This window comes from Convolutriloba macropyga, chromosome 3 (assembly GCF_964194025.1).
Source record: "Convolutriloba macropyga chromosome 3, txConMacr16.3, whole genome shotgun sequence".
In the NCBI taxonomy this organism is placed as follows: domain Eukaryota; kingdom Metazoa; phylum Xenacoelomorpha; order Acoela; family Convolutidae; genus Convolutriloba; species Convolutriloba macropyga.
The window spans coordinates 39,884,402-39,903,956 of record NC_134470.1 but is presented as its reverse complement, the minus strand read 5'-3'; the positions used below and the strand labels follow the sequence as shown (position 1 = coordinate 39,903,956).

Genomic DNA, 19,555 nt, shown 5'->3' with positions numbered 1-19,555 from the left:
CAAAAGTATTTACAATTTGCAACAAAAATTGCAAACTATATAAGCAAAGTGAAATTTGAAATTGAAAACAAAATGAGTTAAAAGTTTGAAAAAGAAATGTATAAAAAACTTTTTGGTCAGGCACATGTATTGAGAACCTGTGGCTTTATTGAACAGAACTTTATTGCAATGCTTTCGAAGGATATAACTTTTTGCCTGTGCAAATGATGTGACGAGATGATTTTCCAAATCTGTGCACTAAAGTTACACTTCTTGAATCTAACGGCATTTTCTGAGAAATCGAAGAAAAAGTAACGCTGAATTTCGTAGCCCGTTTGTTAAAACATCAGTAATGACTGTGCTAAAGCTGAGCTTCACAAATAAGCAAATCAATACAAGGCCAAAACAAGCAATGAATTTAGAAGAGCGTGACAAGCCAAAAATAAATGCTATATTCTGTCAAAGTAATTTTTTTCAGTATTGTCAACATGTATACTTAGTAACTAATATTAGTACGTGATTATCAAAGATGAAGTGAAACTGAAAATCAAACTCGAACTACTTGAACCTGAGCAGGACAGTATTACGATGTATAAACCGCTTGAACAAATTGCATCAGATTCTTTCGTCTGGTTCGATGCAAATCAACCTGTTTTTGATACAGAAAAGTCAAAAAAATTTCTGCGCGGTTAGCCAACTTCCCATGCCACCAAATTTACGCTGAAAAAGTGATGTTATGGAAAACTCTTCACATTCTGTCGACTTCGTTATCTACAACAACAAGGAGATGCATTTCGAACATGTATCCGAACATGTATCTTCGAAATCATGTAATCAGCAGCCTATAAGAAGCTTGAAAAACAACCAAGAGTCAGTTGAAAATTATTAATTTTGTCTGACTAAGCTGACAAACAGTGCCTATTGGAGCCTACTTTCTTGAGCGGTAGTTAATTTTTTATGTTGTCCTTTTTCTGTAAACCATATTATTGATTGTAAAGTTCAACTAACTTTGACTTGTAAAAAAAGAGATACCCTTGATGTTCTCAATCATTTCGTCTGGAAGAAACTCTGTGCAAACCAGAGGGTTAGTTTCTCGAAATGTTTAGTGGCGAAATTTGGTGTTATTGAGGCCGAATGAAGACTAGAAGTAGGTTGTTTTTGCGAATTTCGGAAATTACACAGGGAAACATACAGGTGTTCCCGCACATGTGTTACTTGATTAATCAAGTCAATTCTTGTTCTGATTGATTTTAAGTCCTTTACCAAGAATTTAACTTCGAGACATATGAATTTCCAATTCATTTTAAAGTTATTTGCAAAAACTAAAACAAAATTTGATTAATTCAATTTGAATTATTTGGTTGAAAGTGTTGAAAAGGTAAGCTAAAAGTTTAGTTATTGGGACTAATTGAATCAAGTAATGCAAAGGTAATTTACAGCATTGCAGATAATAAAATTCACAAAACTTTACATCAAAAACGTAATAGTCGGACAGACTTGAAACCACTCAAACGAAATGAGCGTTGTAAAGCTGTAACGAATGTGACGCATACTGAAAAATGCAATTCAAAGAAGAAAATGAAGTGCTGACCCTACTTAGAAGAAATAGGCAAATCAAAAGCAAACAGCTACCAGGCATTTCAATCAGCCGATTGTGAAAATGCAAATACCGTTTCAGGCAGTACAAATTAAGAACATTAACGATAGTTCTTAATTTTACATTAAGAACTATCGAGAATCAGTGGGAGAAGTTATCACAAAACTAAGGCATGGCTACAAAATAAACAAAAAATTACCCACAGAACCTTGATCTTCTAGAGAACAAAATCCCAAAGCAGCTGCAGGGTCGCACTAAGCTTGCAACCTAGACAAAATTTTTTGGAAGGCAAACTAAACTAGTTAAGGGAGTTCAAAGTTTAGAAATTCATTGGCCTGCCTTTATAGAAACTCATTGGCCTGCCACGCAACACGGAAATATAAAGCAAAGCAACCCGAGTCAAACAGTGAAAAAGCGAAAGGAACAACAACTAACCAAATGGTAACTAAGCTGCTAAAACCGTACAGGCGGGAAAATGTTTTGAAAACGTATTCAACGAAGCAAAAACGTGAAGAACGGTTGTAAAATATCGATGTCAAATTAAAACAAAATGTGACTGGAACAGGCGCGGCTTGACATGCGAAAACTAAAGCTCGAAATGCAAATGAAGGAACTTGAAACAAAGCCACCAATTATTAAAATAAGATCCTGAGCTGGAGTGCGCAAAAGAAGAGAACATCAGAAGATAATAGTTTTTGTTCTCAATCAATCTTTGCTGTGGACAAATCATCATTCAACTGGATCCCAAACAGGACAAACGTCTCGGAATGCGTGAGTTGTGTCGACAACCTTCTGAAAACAGATCGATCAACAGCTCCCTTCGAAGCAACTCCTAAACAGCAAACACACAGTCAATTCTCAAGATATCGAAATTAACTCGATTGTTCATAAAGCGTTGAAATCGGGGCGGTTCCCTCAGGGCTTATTTAAGATACAGCAGCGGCTTCCTATGAAACAGTTTTATACCAAACTTGAAGTTGAATAATTTCAACTAAAACCCATGGAAGGGCTGGCGTTGTACAGTATAAACCTTGCTACAGTGAATAAGAGACCAATAACAGCCTAAGAGACAATGAGCCATCTGATGACTCCACAGAGAGGCAAGTTAAAATCAGCATTTTTTGGTTTTGGCCTGTTTGGAAAGATCAATGATGCAGTCCTGAGTATTCCGGAGAGGAAGCTTGGAGGGCCTCATATGATCCTCGATGCACAGCTGGAGAGTCTCCACAACCAGAGCCAAGTGAAGCCCTTAAACGCAACACTGCATATCACATTAGACAATCTACCTCAAGTGCTCAAAGAGAAGTGGTGGTTCTGGTTTGATGATAGAGATGAAAACTGGCCAGATCTGATAATATTTGAATAGTGGCTATCTATAATTGCATTAGTGCATGAAGGCTTTTCAGCTTTCAAGCGAGAGCAAAAACAAGAAGGCCGAAGAACCAAGAATAGAGAAAAATGGTTCTCAAAGGCATCGAATTTCAGTACTAAATTAGGAAGTCTCCAATATTCAGAAACACGAAAGCTAATGATCGGTACGCAGAAGTGAGAAAGCAAAACTTATGTTATGGATAACTTGGTAAAAGAAACGCAACAAAGATAGTAAAGTCAACGCGTGCAGTATAATTGGCTCTACAGAGAAATACAATCAACCAGAGTACCGGAATTACGAGATAAATCCTGTCTCAATAAAGAGCTGTTGCAACATACTGAATACATTTGCTTTCATCAATACGGTATCCACGGTTTCATCCGTCGATCAGTTTGTGCAAGAGAGATTACAAGCCAGGGCGGTGATGTTACACTCAATATAGCTGGCATACACGGAACTAACGACCTGGAGGCAGAAAATGTTCCTCTACAAATGAAAAGATTTAACTCAAAGGTGCATTCAATCGAAACGCTTCCAAACCTGTCAATCTCATTTGCAAACTATGTCTACCACTACGATACGTTGGAGCAACGCTTCAATAACTTGAGTGTTCTCCCAAACCAAAACTCCAGATTGATGAAAATTGCCATCATCCTTGGTCAAAGTGCTTATGAGCTGCAAAGCCCATTGGCATACAAGATAGGAACGCGAAGTGAACCTTTTTTCTGACAGAGCTAGGACGAGAAGTCGTTGGACACATGACGAGAAAAAAGATAAAATATTTGTCATTTCGCGTTCACAGAAGATGAAAAAATAGCTGAAAATATCCTAATCCGATGAAACATAGAAACTCACGTTTCCGAAATAAGAGTCTTCATTCAGTGAAAGAAATAACTGATAGCAGAAAAGATGCTAAAGAGCAGGACGAAATTTTTAGGCGAGCTAAGAAGTGGGAAAGTTGTAAAGTGAACAAGAACCGAAAATACCGAACATTTACAGCTCAATCTTTGGTCAGTTTGACTCATTGGAGCAACTGTTCCAAAGGAACTCTAACCTGAAAAGTATTTATCAACAGTCACCAGACACAGACGTAGAGAAAAACTTCGTAAAGATACTGGACAAATTTGAAGTTACATCTTGGAAATAATGTTATTTGCCACACCAGCCACTGCTAAACCCGAAAAAGTCTGGCAACGTGAGACGTGTTTGCAAAATTGCATCAAAATACAAATAATTATGCATCAAAGACAAGCCACTAGCATGACCCGGTCTACTACACAGTTTGGTTGGAGTGATATTCGGATTTCGTGTAGGACCAAAATTCCTGACCACTGATATCGAATCGCAGTTTCTGCAAGTTACGGAGATAGGTAGAAGTTGCTTAAGATTTCTATGGCGTTCAAGAATTATTGAATCTGTCTAAGTACACGGATATTGGCGTCAAGTGTTTGGAACAAGGAGTTTTCCAACTTTTGCTAACTATGATCTCAAACGTGCGGAACTCGATGAAGTATATCCAATAGCAGCAAAGGCAACACAAAAGAACCTCTTCATTGACGATTTCGTCCAATCGGTAGAATCCCCTGAAGAAGCAATCATAGTCTTAAATAATCTACAAATTCTTCTACTGAAACATGATTTTGATGTTAAAAATTGAATACTCAAATATGTTGCTGTTATGGGAGCAATCCAAGAGGACCTGAAGTTAACCAGCAGCAAAAATCAATTCGACGTGAAATTAAGTAAGGAGGGCTCTTCAGTACTTGCTCTACAATGTACTCGTACTGATGCTGGAACTCCAGTGTGCAGAGGTACAAAAAAAGAAGTAGAAAGAACAGTAAATTTGAGGAAAATTTTGTCACTGATGTCTTCAGTATTTGACCCCATCGGATCGAATGCTCCGTTCTCATGAGAACAACTGGAGCCTGGTAGAGCATTGGAATTTCTGACATGGAAACGAAAACAGCCAATTAGAGCTTAATCAAGCTTCGATAGAAGGTTTTTCAATACATTGAGGGACAAAAATGAACTTCGTGTTTGCTGACGTATGCAGTCACCTCTCTACAGTCAAAATCAAACGTATACTCGGCTAACTCTTAGCATTTGTTATCGGAAAATGCAGACTGGCACTGATGACAAATTTTTCAATACCACAATTGGAATTGCCAGCGACATTATTGGCAGTAATTTTGAATGTATAGATAGTCAAGAAACACAAAATGAAGATACATTGATGCAGTTTTCAGTGAGACTCAACTTCATTTTTGCAGTGGACACGAAGTCGAAGGGTTGAAACATTGGTTACATCAGATGTTTTGCAGTGGAAACGTGTGAGCTGCGTAAAAACTACATTCCAATTAATAGACCAACAAAAATGGATAGGTAAGAAACTTTGGAAATCTAATAAACTATCTGAAAGTATTTGATTTATGAGCATAAGACTTGTTAGAAACTCACACAAATAAATGAAATGAATAAAGCTACAATTGAGGACCAATGAGATCTGAAAATAGCGAGACTACGGGACAAGACAAACACCAAAAAATTAAAGAACATTTATTTTTGCAAAACTTCAAGGTCTACTTTTTTAAAAAAAAACTTAATAATAGTAAGAAAAGCAGATTAAACCTAACAGTAATGAAACAATCATGTACTTCAGAAGAAAGCAGATGGGAACTGATAGTCAGATGAAGTAAAAAAAACGATAACAAAAAGAACAAAGGAGGCAAAGTTCGATAGACCATTGAGCTTTTTCAACCGAAATATTTTAAAAACTAATCAGAAAAATAAGATTTAGGCTAAAAAAAATTTACAAAACTCAAGGAAGTCATTCACAAAAATTGATTTGCACCTCTCATCAATGACACTGAGTTGCAAAATGACAAAAAAAGATCAGAAAAGCGCCAAGTGTCAAAAATAAAAAGAAACCTTTGACAAACACCAAATTCAAAGTCCTTGAAACTACTGGCTACCACATGAAAGCATTTCCAAGGTTGACCTATACCACAGCCGGAAACAATGAAGACCTACCAGAGTAGAGAAAAGGTCATGTGCCTGCAGAAAAACGAATATCGCAACATTCAACGATTCAAATAAAATTAAAGAAACAGTGCCGAACCCAAAAAATCATGAGCCATTAATTGAACAAATTGCATTTAATCAGTTGATCCTCTGTTAGATAATGTGATACAACAACAAAAAAACTCGAATGAGGGCAAATTTACAAAAACCACCAATTTTTTAGAAAAAATTTATTATCAAAGTCAACAAATTTTTAAATGAAGCATAAAATGACTTTTGCGCTCCCGTAGGAAGGAAAGCAGCTTCTCAATTATTTCGAAAGGTTAAAAGAGGACAAAGTTCTAAACTTCACTGAAATTTTTTTAAGCAACACATTTAATAAGATGGTTTTTATCAACTGAAAAAATTACATGCGTTCATCATGATCGCGTTAGCCAACTGAATCTTTAAGAGTAAGTCATTAGAAAACAAACAGAATGACTAGCGGTGGCAAAATTCAAGTATTCGTAAAAAAAAGTTGCAAAAACATTTTGTGGAAAAATTAAGATTTTCTCTAAAAATTTAAGGCCCTATTGGGCCTTAAATGAGACCTGTCATCAACTGAACTTTGATATTGAAAGGGTAAAGATATTGGAAAGACATTGCCCCAATTCAATCTGAATCTTTTTTGAGTGAAGTGTTCATCATGCGACCAAAACTATCCTCGCTAGTGTTACGTTGCTGGAAACAACTAATTGTTCCCAATTTTTGCGCACTATATATCTTGGCAGAGATAAAGCCAAATGTATCCAAGATAAAGGATGTATTTTTGATAGATATTGATTCAAATGCGCAAAAACCAGGCAACACTTTAGTTCCAGAACATTTTCTCAGGAAGGTGAATTAAAAGTAGCCCTCGTCTGAGTTTACGCTAACAGTTTTTAGTTCTGTGCTTTCAGAAGGTTGCCGGAGAATCATTTTTGGCGAACTTTTTCATTAAAAGCAGCTGAAAAAAAATTTAGCGAAAATCAGATCGCAAAGTTCAGCAAACCTCAGTAAAATTAACCATAGTATCATAGTATTGTTAAAAATTTTATGATATTTTAACAAAAATAGATAAAATTTTTTGAGCAGAGAGTGGGGAAATGTGAAGTAAAACAACGAAAATCTGTCGAATGATTCACTTAAACTTAAAACAAAAAACTTTAAACCTCGATAACTCCTATAAAGAAAACTTAATGAAACCTCTTCATTTTTATATTGAACGCTTGACAGGCTTTCCAATGCTACCACTCCAAAATCTCTTCAATTAATATCGATCGGCCATCATCGACTGAATAAAAAATCAGTTGAGGTTATAGATCCCCCCAACAAAAGTGTTTTCGGAGCAATCACTCTTCATAAATTTAACTTCTTACACAAAAACAAGCATATTCTTTATCAATAAAATTGCTCCTGGAGCGTACTTATTTAGAAGCAGATCGTTGTAATTCTTCTGAAGAACAAACTTTTGAAGGATAGGATAGAATAACTCTTCTATTTACCTTTATCAATTTTTTTTTGTCTCACGGCACTCCCTCCGCTATATATATAAACAATTAGATTGCGTCAATTTCAAAAAAAAATGCGAGAAAAATCATATAACTTTCAATTTACGTGGACTATTGACACCGACCGATAGTTACTGTTATCAGATGGATCGGAACTTGATGGAGCCATATTAGCATCGGATGTGACAATGAAGAATAGCTTTTTACGGCATCATTAGTTGGCTCATTACGTGGCCAATGTTTGAAAAGGCTAATTTCGACGAACGCTTACATTTTGTCACCAGTATTCACCCGGGCCGAGTTTTCACCCTTAATCCATCCCTAATTAGCGGCGACTAGGGTGTAATATGTATTCCACTGTTTTTTATTGGAGAAGAGTGTAATTTTTTTAAACTTTTTTTTACACTTTTTTTACACTCTATTTCTCCACTCTTTTTACATTCTTTGCAAAGAGTGTAATTTAGGGTGGACTAAAAGAAATTACATTCTTAAACAATTACCATTATTACCAAATTGAACCCTTTAATTCTGGTATAAGTTGGCGCATTGGTTAAGGCGCAAAGTGAAAGTAACATGTTCGACAGAGGGAAATTGGAGGATCCATCCTCACTACCTCCTTACACAATTATTTTTTAAAATTACACTCTTATAATTATACTCTTCCATCCTCAATTAATAGATAAATAGGGGTGTAATCTTTTTATTTTTAGACTGTTTACACTTTTTCCCCGTTATTTTTGGGGAAAATACTCGGCCCGGGCACGCATGAGCGTAACCTATTTCGACAAACTACAGCATGTAATTAGCTCTATTTCTAAAAATTTCTACTGCTCGAAATTTATTTGCAATTACTTGAGACCTAATTGAAAAACTTAATAGCTCTTGTGAACAGTGCTATGGGTAAATGCAAAACCGTTAATTGTCTTCTTAATCCGCAGATAGTATTTCTGAAATAGGGGACTTAGTCCGCATATAGGGATATTTCTGAAATTATTCAACAATTAGGCTTTCTTTCATTTGTGTCTAATTGACACTATCTTCGTTATGAGGAAAAGAATTACTTATAGAGTGGACAAGAGTGACAAAATCGAGTCGACAATGGCCACTTAATTTCGATTTTCCATGATTTGATTTTCATTTGTGTTGTTGAAGCTGAAAGCCGATTCTACGTGACAATCTATAACGACAATCGAGACAGTTGCCCTTTTGTACCAGTTGTGAAACAATCGTGATGAGAGCAAGTGTGCGTTACCTTGACAAGGTGCCCGTAGTAGAACAGCTTCCTTGGTCCCAACTCACTCGTATGTGACGTCAGAGTGATGTCCTGAACAAAACATGAGATCAACATAAAAGGAGACCTTTTTGCTACCTGCAAAATATATACTCATAGTTATACAAACTAATAAAAGTGCCTACCACTCTATGCTAATAAGTTCTGATGTATCCTGAGAAAACAACTAAGTTACACATATGGTACTAAAACAAAATCTTTGAAATTGGAAAAATGCGCCGCATTAGGTGACGCATATTAATGCGTGATAATTATTATCATTTGTTGCAACTAAGTTTAATTTAATGCAAAACCTGCTGCCAAAACTTTTGATATTTTGGTTCAGAAAATTGGACAAAAACAAAAGCGAGGGGAAAACAACACAACAATGTTTCATCATAACACGTTAATGAAACATCCAAAAATTTGTCTGATGCGTTTGCTTAAACGAGAACTTTACGACACAGAAGTTTCCCAGTCATTGGCACGATTACCATCTCGATCCAACAAAAACAAAAGCTAATGAATAAACCACACTACTAAAACCAACAGTGATGAACAAATTCAACTTAAGGAAAAAATTACGTTTCTTACAACTGATATTCGGTTTTTGTGTCACAAAAAAAAGATAGGAACTAAAAGCATTTTCCTTGCGCAAATCATCTCGCTAAATTATTCAAAAAACTATGTTCTTGTCGAAGATCACTTTTGCACAACTTTTGATAAACATTTACTCAAAATTGAAAAGCTGAAAGGCTTTTATTTCTCAGAAAGTTGTATTCAAAAAAAAAATTGGACGAAAACAAAAATGAGGGAAAAATAAAATAGCAATTCTATCAATAGACATCGATGATGCATCCAAAAAAATGAAGCTGTGAAAATTTGTCTAATGCACAATGCAAAAATTTATGACAAGGATGTTTCTCAGTTATTGCGATTATCATCTTCATATCTTAATCCGAGAGAAAAAACGATAATCAACCAACCACACCACCAAAAACAACTTCAAAGAACAAATTCGTCTAATTAAAAAATCCTTTTCTTGAAAAAATTTTCCCATTGAAAAAGATTAAATCTAAACGCATTTTGATTGAGTAAATTATCTCGCGAACTGAAAGACACTATTGGAACATCTGAAGCAAGGATTGTGAGAAAAATTTGTCTAAAGCATAATGAAAAACTTTACGAGACTGAAATTTCACAGTCATTATTGAATTAAGGAGTATTTTCTTTTATTTATGGGACGGAGACTTTATTTTGTGCAAAATAAACAGTTCAAAGAAATTTTCCATTCAAAATCTTTATTATAGCTGACATTTTCTGAAACACTTCCGCAAAAACTTTACAGTAGCTAAGTTTTCGTCTAACATGGGATTATATGGCGCGATGGTAACAAGTTAATGTTTGGCATCGACAAATCTTTTACAAATCATTCAGAAGAATTTTAAATTTTTTTAAATAAGCAGGAAAATTTTAAAATGATACCCGAAAACATCACCTCGACAGAACTTGTTTCGAGATACATTTACTCTTCAGTTTTTTGCACTCCCGCCTCAACCAATTCTGAATAGCGGAAGTATCGCAAACATCTGGACGTACTACCGCTTTCAGGTTTCCTAAGCTTTTCTATGATTTTTCTAGAACGTTTCCTATCAATTCGAAAAAGCCAGAAAAGCTCAAACAAAAGTTTCTTTTTCAGTTTTCTTCATTCGTCATCATACGTCGAAAAAAAATCATTGAAAATGTGTACCCACTTTGTACCCACTTTCTTAGTGCATCAACTGGCAAATCTAGAATGTACTTTTAGTTCCTTTCTCAAATCCAGTCTGCTTTCAGACGCTGCAGAGTGATAAAGATTCTCGATTGAAGCCGCACAGGATGAGGACAGAAAAATTTAACACTACTCCAAAGACTGTAGGAAAAAGGGCATGCAGTTAATTCATCTAGCTTTCTGGACTCATAATGTCCTTCCCACGCGAAAATCGTGCCAGAGCGAAATGACATTTGATCAGAGTTGTTATTGAGACCGATAATTCTTCATACATTAGGGTTCATCATATTTACCACAAAAATGTCATACCCAGTATAAACATAAAAATATCGATTCAAAGCGCAAGAAAACAAGGAACCAGAAACCATGAAATAAAGGCTGTCGAATAAGGCTTGTGAGAAACATTAACAAAAGAAAAATCACGAAGAAAGGCAAGTCAACGTCCCCAAAAACGAACACCCCGGTCCCTCCAAAGAGGCATCTACATTATCAGGAGAGGCTCGAACAGATAGTGAAACGAGCTCTTTCTGTTGAACCTTGGATCAGCTAAGTTAATATGGGACTTTTCCTTGACCATCGTTACGGAAGCCGAAAGTCTAGCTAACGCGCGACAATCACCGCATGTCAGAGGTCATAATGAAGTTAGAGATTCTCTCACGCCTGGTCATTTTTTGATTGGCAGAGCATTTTCTAACGTTCCAGTTGCATGTTCAGAGAGAATCCAGACAACCTCCAGACAATAAAACTGGACATACGTACGACAACGAGTTAAAGCAACCCTCAGAGAGTACGTCTCAACGTTGGACACCAAGAAGAAGTGGAGCAAATCTCAAGCCAAATTAGAAGAGTGACAAGAACGTTCAGCGGCTCCAACAAAACTGCTGGTTCTTGTCAAAGACTTGGATCAAAGACTTTAGCTCTTTCAAATCGACCAGCTGTTAAGCTGGCACATTTTTCTCCAAAACCAACCCCCAAAGGTTGGGTAGTCCCCAAGAATGCTATCGAGATCAACAATTCTTCATACATTGGTGCTTATCATATTTACCGCAAAATTGTCATATTTAGTGTAACAAAACAAATTGATTCATAACGAAAAAAAATCAAGGAATCAAAAAGCACGTGAAAACGATGTAATCGACGAATGTTTTTGAGAAATATCAACGGAAGAAAGACCACGAAGAAAGGCAAGTCGACGCCCCCCTACCGAGCACCCCTATCCCCCCAAGAGGAATCGACATTGTCAAGACCTTCGTGCCACTCACGGAGAAGTGCGATCTTTTTGCAGCTATAGTCACTTCTGACCAGAATTTTGTGGGACTTTTGTGCAATCCACTTTTTTATGCCACTTTAGTACGACCAACGCTCCCTCTGACCAGACCATCCTTCAGACTTTGTCCAATGACCAGACCATTCTTTAACACATGTTAAACTCAATTGGAATTTGTATAAAAAAGTAATTCCAACCTATAGTACTCAACTTTTTTTGAATAAGATAATATATTTTGTTAAGGTTAGGACAAAACTCATTAATGAAATTTCTAACGAAAGTTTTTTTCTCAGGGCCTGCAAATTTGTTTTTGAGTTTCCTAAAATAGCGGTAAAAAACTGTAGTCGAATGAAAATGGTTAGTTAATGCTCTGCGATCAGAATATAGTATGCGATCTGATTTTACTCCCCGCAATAATTAAAATGAGTTAGCTTTTTAAATTCTGGATGATACGACTGTACAAACTTCTTTTTTCTTAATGATGACTTGTGGGTTTGTGTGTGACCCAGTGGGTTCGATCAGAGGTTGCTTGTGTCTGGGACTCTAACTTGGGATCTCTTAGACATATTTGGAATTGTAAATCATGTTGAACTGTGTGTCAAATTGTGTGTCAAATTGAACTGTTCATATCCATACATCCTAGGTTGCACCAGCAAGATTTCAAATTTAAAGATTCAAAGATTCACCAACTTAATTTCATATTGATGAGCTCTTACTTAACCATAGCTTCAGTTTGACCATAGCCTGACGAATATTGGCTGCAATGATGGTACCCCCGTGAAGGTTTCATATATGCATAAAAGTGACTATAGTTACCAAAAAAGGGCAATGCTGCTCATAAAAAGATTAGTCTGAAACGTGGGGAATATCAAGAAAAAAGACAGCTGAGAACAGGCTTTTGTAGGCCTAATGCTGTTCCGCTGCGATATTATATGGAGTCATTGAGTACCTCGTCATTGGGTCCCCATAGCACGTGTTCCTGCAGCCACTTGAGTTGACTCTCGTGGTCTTCTAGCAGAAGTTTCTCGTTCAAATTACTGCTGATGATCTCTGCCCTCTCTATTGCTGTCAACACATCTTGTTTGGCAGAAGCTGACGAACACGAGGATGTCTTAGCCTGAAACTTTCAGGCCATTATTTCACAAATCAAGATTAAATTGATTATTTGTCAAAATAAAATGTTTTATTTGTCAAAATAAAATGTTTTTAATTGAATTTCCAGGGAAAGAAAGTCAACGCCATTATGATTTTTTGTTCCGACCCATTTTAGTGGGGGTGCAGAACTATATACTCATATGAGTTTTTTTTCAGTCAATTTTGGCCCATCGATATATTCATCGTAGACAGTTTTGATTGGTATCAAGAGAAAACCAGTAAAGCGTAGAATGTGGAGTTAAAAAGGTTTTTTTAATTTCGTTTTTTCTATGCAGTTATCGAGGTTCAAATATTTGTGACCATTGGAATGATATCCGATGCCTTGCTCACATTTTAGAGAATTTTTGCCCATTTTTTCATTAATTTGGCTATTTAATTTTGTTAATATTGCTAACAATAGTACTATTGGTTTCGCCTAAGGAACAATAGAAGATTTGTTGACTCTTTTGATTCGATATTTTTAGCTTATAAATTGCTGATTTGTTCCAAAGTATAGACTCTTTTCATCAAAAATGACCCCAAATGCTTTTTCGGCCAATTTTTTCCGCATTTGCCGGAGATACAGCTATTAAACAGCTGCCATACGTTTGAATCAACTCAAAAAATTGTAGTTAGTTTTTCCAAAATTGTGTTCTGGAATAAAAGTGTTGCCGGTTTTTTGCTAACTTTCAACAATCATTATCCACAACGAATCTTTCAATTTTGACAAATTGACTTTTGTTGCCAAAGTATCCATTTTGGTTGCCAATGGAACAATTAGCTATTATAATTGAACATGGTCGCATCATCCAGGGGCTAATTTATGTCTCATCGTGGTTTATGACAATAAAAAATGTTTTGATTCCATTGAGGCAATGACGAAAAAAAAATAATTTAGGAATTTTTTATCTGTTTGTTACAGCCAAGAAAACTTTCCACTGAACAATCAAATACTCCAAACTCACATTTTTTGTCAAAATAAGACCCCATGATCAAATTTTTTAGCTAAACAGAGAATTTTACGATTTCTATGACTTTAACAAAGTTTTTTTATGAAATTCGATTCGAATTCTTCTGTTTTGACCGCCTTTGTTGTTCTTTTGCAGTCTCATAACTGAGTTTCAATACAAAAAGACCCGGTTGGCTTATTTAAATGGTATACTTGAACATATGAAAAGCTTTCAATGGACATCTAATGGCTCTTATGCACATGAATTTATTTGTTTAAAGAAGATCTCAGTTTATTTTTTGTCTTTTGGCAGTTTTATCAAATTTCTGTCAACCTGTTGCTTAGTCTCAGCCAACAAAAATCGTATCTTCATCCTGGGGAGCTAAACTTCAATTTATTGCTTTATTGCTTCTCTACCAAGGTTTCTAAATATTTTTTTTCTTATTTTTGTTTATTTGCCCATTTGTGAGTCGTTTTTGCTGCCTTGTGCGATTGCGACTCTAATAACTTGTCGCATATACGCTTGACGGCAGACAAATGTGTACACATAGAAGGTGTTAAGCGAATAACGTCTGATTTCAACAGACAGTCTTTCCTTTCTACAGTTAACTGTTTTTAATTGTTAAATTCATTTGTTCGATACCAGAGGTTCTAAATATATTTTTTTACTTTCAGACATTTCCCAATTTTGAAAGTTGTGTCTATTGGCTCGTCCAATTTTGATTTTGACAACAGCTCATATAAGCATTGGAAAAAAGCGTATTTGTGGAAATAGATTTTTTAAATTGAAGAGCGTATAGTTTTTACGGCTTATAAATCGTTTTCTTGCAAAAAATATAATTGATTTTTATGTTTTTCCTGAAATTGTCTTTCTTTTTTGAACCTACGCACATTCTGGTTAATGGCAGGTCATGGTTTTCTCTGGAGACAGAAACAATCGTAGTTCATGTTTTCAGTTGACTGCTAAATGTTTAAAAGACTTTGAAATTTAGTGTTTTGTAATTTCTGGTCGACCTGGTGATTTCTGCCCTTTTTATTTTTTTCTTTTTATCAACTTGTATCTTACTCTTATTAGTGACATCTGTCATCCACTTTTGGCAGAGCAAACAAAAATGTTTGTTGTTTTTTGTTGGAGGTGATGGTTTTATGGTTATGACGCTTTGTGGTTTCAGAAATATTCTAAAAAATATGTGCTGCCCGTCTTTGCTAGTGGTCATTTTTTGTTGTCTTTTTCGCAGAGTTGCCATGATAAGAGGGCTCAAAAAAAATCAGAAAAACCTCAATTAAACTCAAAATCTTTTGAATGGATTGCTTATGATTTTGAAGGCTTCAACAATGTTTTTTTTGTAACATTGTTTGTCAAATTTTGAGTTCTGTTTTAACTTGTTGAAAATTTGATGCCTTAAGATTTAGTCTCCTGAATTTTTCAAGCAAAACTTTTTATGAAAAAAAAGGTTCAACTTCAAGGGAGACCAAATGTAATTCAAATATATTTGGCCTCCCTTGAAATTGAACGTTTTTTAAAAGTGTATTGTTTGAAAAATTCACAAAGTTTATGAATGTCGGCGATTTTTTTAAATCTCATTTCTGACTATGTGAAACATGGTCTCTAATGTGAATACAGCTTATTTTTCCTTCTACAGAAAAAAATTTGTTATTAGTGGTTTTTGTTTATTAGTGTTGTTGTGGTGCCGTTATCTTCAGGTTGCATAAATCATTTGAGATTTCATTATTTACTAATTTTTTTATTAAAAATTTGATCATTTGTGTATTTCTCATGGTTGGTTTTTGTGTTATACTACAACAGCCATGTCGATATCCAATAGTTTGATTATGAGAGATGTCCTATATAACGGCTTTAATGAACAGCACATGGTTTCAATGACTTTGACAGTTTCCTCCCAAAATTTAAGTGAAAACTTGATCTTTATACGTTTCTGTCACTTGCTTATGTAGTTTTATGCCAAGTTCTGCATAAAGAACGATCTTAATCGCTCCCTGTTTGAACTTATAAAAGAACTTATCCAAAAATTTCGGTTGAGAGCAAATGGTTTTTTAATTTGAAATTGTTCTCAAAATGTAAAAGTGTTTTCAAGTTTTGCTCTTTCTTTCTTTCTCTGTCTTCTTGATACCCAGTCTCAGTAAGGACGAGTTGCACATGTTTTCATGAGACATACAATTGTTTTTGCTGATGCCGTTTAAATGTTAATTGATGTTTGAAATGATACTAAATTGGTTTTTTGTCCGGTATTAGGTGTTGCCTTTTTATTTTTTATTAAGCGTTCTTAAAAACTAGATATTGAATTATGGTCGTAATTAACTGTTATTTTATGTTCTTGTTTGTCTTTTCTTCCAATGACAACAATGGCAAGTATCTGCATGATGGCATTATTTAATTCATTTTCTCTCTAATAAAAGCTCCCAATCGCTCCAATGCAGTTACATAAGACTCTATCTAGTATTTGTAGTTGACAGCTGATGGTTGACCTCGCCCCTTTTTGATTTTGTTCCTTTGGCTTGCTACAACGTCTGATTAAGAAACGGTCACTTCTGCTTTGAGGTGAAGTCCAAGTTGATTTTTTAGTTTAGGCTTTATCTGATGTGTTTCGACTTCGTTAGTATTTTTTCAAAAAAGAAATAGGTTTTGAATTACACGAGAATTAAAGTTTCGCTGTTTTTGTTGCTTGTTGTTTTTATTGTAGATTCTTAGTAGCAGGTATTATCGGCTCTCCAAGTCTTTCAACGGTTTGCAGTTAAGACAAATTACTCATTAAACAGTTATTTTGAAGAGTTTTTGTGTTTTTGAAGGTTTTGTTTCTCGTTCTCAATTGGTAGACAATTAACTCAAAAATATGAGCGGGGTCCGAACATTATTTGCAAACGCAAAATACCGAATGTCATTGTTGAACTGAATTGTAAAACAACCATCGCCCATAATCAACTACTTTTCAACCAGTTTGAACTTTCATGAAAAAATCTAGTTCCCTTAAGGAACGGTCAATTAAGGCCATTTATGGTATTCTGAAATTAAAAGCCGACAATAGACCTTCACCTTCAAACTTTTAAGCGGCAAAATTTACTCACTTATTCAAAGCTAAGAATTACGATTTCTGAAACTGTTCAATGTATTCATCGCAACTCTTAAAATATTAGCTCTTTTGGGTGCTGACATCTCGAACCGACCAAAAATCTTATTAGTTAAACCGCATCGAACATAACAATTTTCCTTTCAACAGTTACATGGAGCATTGATTACTAAAAACAACTTCAAAGTATTTTTTTCACAATAAGAAATGTTGTTCTCACTGTCATTCTTTCAAATGAACATATCTTATTTTGTAAGTGAAAACTACAAGTAATCTGAAAATTGTTAGTTTTCTGGTAACTTCGCTAAAATGTTCAACATTTTTGTACCCCAATTGACATGAAAAACACAACAGAATTTTTTTATATTTAAAAATTCAATTCCTCAAACTTTAATGTTTGAGGCGACTGGTTAATTTGCATTTTCTTTATTCTACTCAATGAAACAAAAAAGGTCTTTAATGAAGTAAAAGCAAATTTTTATTTTTTATAAGGTTACTTATTACTTATTAACACAGAACCGTTTCAAATTAAACGATGAGCGCAAAAATCCAAGGAAACAATAAAAGGACTAGATACCATTTGAAAAACAGCTAACTGTTAAAACTATACTATAATGATCATTCAGGATTCTCCGAATGAAGACTCTGAGAAAATATCTCAAAAATAGAAAAAACGATGAAAAGTTTTTGTCAAAAAGAAGCTATGATTTGACAATGTAGAGACTGAAAATAAAAATATACAAGCAATCTCAAATAAACAGAAAAAGTTTGTGATGTCCACAAAAAAGATTACTTGTTTTATCTTATTTTATCTTGATATCTTTAGGAATTGTGTATAGATTTCTCAACAGTCTGTTCTTTCAATTTCACGGCCGTGACTGCTGCTTGCAATTCCAAGCGAAGTATGTCCCATCGGTGCCACTCTGCGCTTTGCAAGTACTTAATTGTCTTTTCCATTCTAAGAATTCTGCATGGGGTACACTCCGGGGAGTTCACCGGGTTCCACTCCTTTGTGCAAATATTGTAAACTCTTAGTTCAAATATTCTTCAGATATTGTCTCGTGTAAACACTGAATGGAGCATAGTCAAGAAATGAAAATTTTTCAGCGTTTGTTGACTTTCTTCTTCAGCTTCGAGAGAGCTCAATTCTTCAGCCAACTTTTCTGCCGGCAATATTTTTAAGTTCCTTGTATTTGAATTCTTCTTCTTCATTATTCAAAACCAAGTACTTTGGCTTCCAGTTTTGTTATTTTTCACTGCTTGCTTTATATGAGCCATTGTAATAGAAAGATGATTGAAATGGCGGAATCACTCCAACTGAGAGTCCGATTTGGTTTCTTCAGTGTTGTTTATGAAGACTGATTCGGGTATGTTTTCTTTGTCAGAAGAAAAGACCAGAATGACTTGCTAATGCCATTCACTTCCGACTGCGTCAACCAGGCCGGTCCAGTTAGCCAATCACGTCCCTTGAGTTCCACAAAGTTATCTGTTTTGCTGCCAACATCCACTGGGTTGTAAACATCTCTCATGTTTTTCCACTGTAAGACATCAGTTCTATTCAGTATCTGAGCCACTTGATATACCACGGACACTGGGTGTTTGCGGTGAAAGCTGTGTATCTATTCCAGCACTCTAGTTATATCATACCATCTCTTTATCTCTCTGGCAACTGTGTATAGTGTTCTTTGACAATCAGTTCCGTCAATCTCAATGTCGTGACTGCTGCTTGCGGTTTCAAGTGAGGTTTGTCTCATCAGTGCCACTCCGCAATTTGCAATTACTAATTTTGAATCAGCTGAGATTTGATTTCGTTGAGAACACAGATAGTTTATTGCGCATATCGTGACTTCAGATGTGTCAGCAGACAAACGAAGTTCAATTTTGTCCTCAACTGTAGGGAAGTATCTCCTATCCGTGCTAGTTTTTGCTGAAAGAAGAAATTATCTTTTGCACTCTAGGTTCCACTCCCTTGTTCCAATATTTTCAATATCTAGTGCAGATATTCTTCAGATATTGTCTCGTTTGAACAGTGAAAGGAGCAAATAGTCCATTTGAATCAATTACTGCAGATACCATAGACAAGCTTTTTCTCTGGGTCACAGGAGTCTCAACTTAGTTGTTAGTACCTCTGCGGACTTGAGGACTATTGTGAGTAACATTGCTTTTGAGCCCAAGTGCAGAAGATCCCTCTGCCTTTGGATCAACATCATCTTGATTGGTTTTATGGTATCAATGTATTTTTTGCATCAATATTGCTCGCCTATTTCTTCAGCTCAAATGCATGCGGGGAGAGAAGACGTTGTAGCTGATTAAAGAAAGTGACAGCTTCTTCGGGTGTGTCAACTGATTTGATTAGATCATTCAAGTGGATGTTTCTGTGAAATAGTTTTGCTGCGATAGGAAATTCATCATCGTTCTCAATGCCGACTCGTTTGAGGACGTTTTTGCGCACGTGGATGACTTTTTGATCCAGAAACGCAACACCGGAACTCGTATAACTGCACCAGTTCCTTAACTTTCGGTCTCCCTTTCTATCACAAACAACCCATTCCCTGTTCAAGAATTTGAAGTGGCAGAAAC

General features: G+C 35.5%; 1 protein-coding gene across 3 annotated transcripts in view; it reads right to left on the bottom strand.

The window, feature by feature from the left end:
• Window positions 1-8,588: 8,588 nt before the first annotated feature.
• LOC142337063 (uncharacterized) overlaps window positions 8,589-19,555 on the bottom strand; it is a 69,988-nt gene continuing 59,021 nt past the window's right edge. For all 3 annotated transcript variants that reach the window (XM_075386128.1, XM_075386126.1, XM_075386125.1), the window contains 2 exons: window positions 12,756-12,923; window positions 8,589-8,822 (listed from right to left, as the gene is read on the bottom strand). In XM_075386128.1, the coding sequence (XP_075242243.1) occupies window positions 8,676-8,822; window positions 12,756-12,923 (315 nt within the window). In that variant the 3' untranslated portion in view covers window positions 8,589-8,675. The remainder of the gene's footprint in view (window positions 8,823-12,755; window positions 12,924-19,555) is intronic.